We start from the raw sequence: 2,891 nt of genomic DNA on the forward strand, positions 1-2,891 counted from the left end.
TATCATCATTGTTGGCCATACTATATTTGGGATTGTACTTTTATTTTTGCAGGCCTCATGATTTATCTTCTCCATCGACTCCTACTAATACCTCATCGGTACGACTTATTGTTATCTTCACCAACCCAATTAAGCATGTGTTCGATCTTCCTCGTTGCTAAAATTTCGCACTACCATGCGCATCATCACATGTACAGATTCATCTCCCTCAAAGCATTTTTTTTTTTTTTAATTTTTGAAATCGAAGCAATTAATTAATGTTTTAGTCTTCTTTGGCTAACTAGGAGTCAAAATACAAACTTATTATTTTTTTATTGGTGAAAAAAATAAGTAAAGTCTTCTTATTATTAAAAGTTTAATATTTATATAAATATTATTATGTCACCTGTGGTCCGAAATTAAACACTTAAAATGATTTTTGTTAGAAAAAGACGACGGTCCATTTTGGCTACCACTCGTATCACTCCAATTCGTCTCTCTGTCTATTTAAGCAGCAACAGACAATCATTTCTTCCTCACACAAACCCACGACTTTTTATTGTCTGAGAACATCATTATCCTCTACCTATGGAGGAGGAGAAGAAGTGGGAATTAGAAGAAGCTCCAATCCATGGAGATGTCTTAGAGGCTGTCCTATCGCGTGTGCCTCTCATCGATCTCGTGCCTGCATCCCAAGTGTCCAAGCCATGGGAATCTGCCGTTGTCTCCTCTCTTCGACACCTCAATCCAATCAAGCCGTGGCTCATTGTCCACACTCAGACCACCCGGCACCCGTATGCTACCACCACCCACGCGTACGACCCGCGCTCCGACCTGTGGGTGGAAATCGAGCAGCCGCCTATCAAGCATGTCTCGGTTCTCCGGTCTTCTCACTCGACCCTCCTCTACATGCAGTCCCCCTTCAAATTCGCCTTCTCTTTCGACCCCCTCCACCTGATGTGGCACCTCGCCGACGCTCCGATCGCGTGGCGAACCGATCCGATCGTCGCTCTAGTGGGCCAACATATCGTCGTCGCTGGCGGCGTGTGTGACTTCGGGGACGACCCGCTCCCGATGGAGATCTACGACCTCCGGACCGGTAGGTGGGAAACGTGCGAGTCGCTGCCCTCCATCCTCAAGGACTCCGCTGCTTCGACGTCGCTCTCTATAGCCGTGGACGAGCAGAGAATGTACGTGACGGAGAAAACCTCCGGCGTGACTCACTCTTTCGATCCCAGCAACAAGACCTGGCATGGAGCGTACAATCTGCGACCTGGTACGAACGTTTTTTCCTCCGTGATCGGATTCCTCAACGACCGTATGGTGGTGGTAGGCCTGATCGGAGACGCAGAGAATGTCAAAGGCGTAAAATTGTGGGAAGTCAGGAAGGGAACAGAAACGGTGGATTTGAGGGAGATGGGTGAGATGCCAATGAAGCTGGTGGAAAAGCTAAAGGGCGCGAGCCCTCGTCTACGGAATATTGCTATCTCGTCGATGGGTAATTTGGCGTACTTGCACAATCCATCAGAGCCAGGGGAGTTGATCTTGTGCGAGGTAACCGACGGCGCAAAATGCAAGTGGGGGAGTGTACGGAACGTGGTCGTGAACGAGGTCAATCGGATGCAGACTTTGGCGTTCACGTGTTCGAACGTAGGACTCGGAGATTTGCAGGCGGCGTTTAGTTCTGGGGATCGGAGATTCATTCGCTGTTGATTCGTTGAATGACCGGGAGACCGTGGACATGCACTACCAGAGCCATTTCCTAGGAAATTATTATATTGCATTTGGAATTAAACATTAAAAAAGAATGATTCTCCGATCTGTAGATGAAGGATGATTCCGGATTACGTGGCTCCATTTGGAGTGGAGGCTTCATTTAGTTACCGTCGGCTTTTCTTGTCTTTTGTTTGGTGATTTGGCCTTTTTTATTTATTTATTTATTTTTCTTTTTATTTTTTTATCTTTTTTTTTGTTTATAAACATTTATTTTTCTTTTCATGTATAATAGATGGCTATTTCTGCTGCTTCTTTATTTATTTATTTTTTGATTTCTATTCAAATTATATAGTCTTGTTTACTTTTATAAAATTTTTATTTCATCTCATCTTAATCATTACAATTTTTTTAAATTTTTATATAAAATAAAATAAATAATTCAATTTTTTTAAATTTTAATATAATTTTTTTAAATTTTTATATAAAAATAATATATTTTAATAATATTTTATTTAACTTATTTTATCTCATGTTTAAAAAATAAACGATGCCACTGCTGCTAGAATAACTCTATTTTACACCATTCATTTTATTCACTTGATGTGACACCATAATATCACATGACTTGATAGAAAAAATCAAAATATATTTTCAAAACAAATTGACACTCAAAATATAAAAAGATGAACCAATTTGGATACAAAAAGACATTTTAATTTATTTCACGTAATTATTGTAACTTTTTTTATTAACATTGGGTATCTTTTATTCCGTCTAATCCTAAAAGTACACATATCCTCCTAAAAGAGTTTTGCATAAGTGCACTCGAATATTTCGTTTGGTTCAAAAATAAATATGGATGCTCGAATCCAAGACATATACGGCTCTCCCTAAGACTGCTATACCACCCATTGGGTCTCAAAATTAGAGCATTATTTTTGGATTGGTCAAATATATCTTTAAATTTTAATTAATATTATATGAATTTGTATTTATCTATTATATTTAAATTTAATTTCTACATTGAATTATCTATTTATTCTCTATATAATAAAATATTATTAATTTAATAATTTTTTATTTAATTTATTTTTATCACATTTTGTAATTTTACCAATTAAATGTTAATAATAATTATATTTGTTGAAGTCAGAAAGTATTATTTTAATGTTTGTTGAAGTTACAATAGTCTACCA

At 37.8% G+C, this 2,891-nt stretch overlaps 1 protein-coding gene across 1 annotated transcript; it reads left to right on the forward strand.

The window, feature by feature from the left end:
* Positions 1 to 505: 505 nt before the first annotated feature.
* LOC122309009 (F-box/kelch-repeat protein At1g23390-like) lies at positions 506 to 2,013 on the forward strand. The gene has a single exon (XM_043122333.1). The coding sequence runs from the start codon at positions 568 to 570 to the stop codon at positions 1,690 to 1,692; it is 1,125 nt and encodes a 374-aa protein (XP_042978267.1). The 5' UTR covers positions 506 to 567; the 3' UTR covers positions 1,693 to 2,013.
* Positions 2,014 to 2,891: the final 878 nt, after the last annotated feature.

This window comes from Carya illinoinensis, chromosome 5 (genome assembly GCF_018687715.1).
Source record: "Carya illinoinensis cultivar Pawnee chromosome 5, C.illinoinensisPawnee_v1, whole genome shotgun sequence".
Classification (NCBI taxonomy): Eukaryota; Viridiplantae; Streptophyta; class Magnoliopsida; order Fagales; family Juglandaceae; genus Carya; species Carya illinoinensis.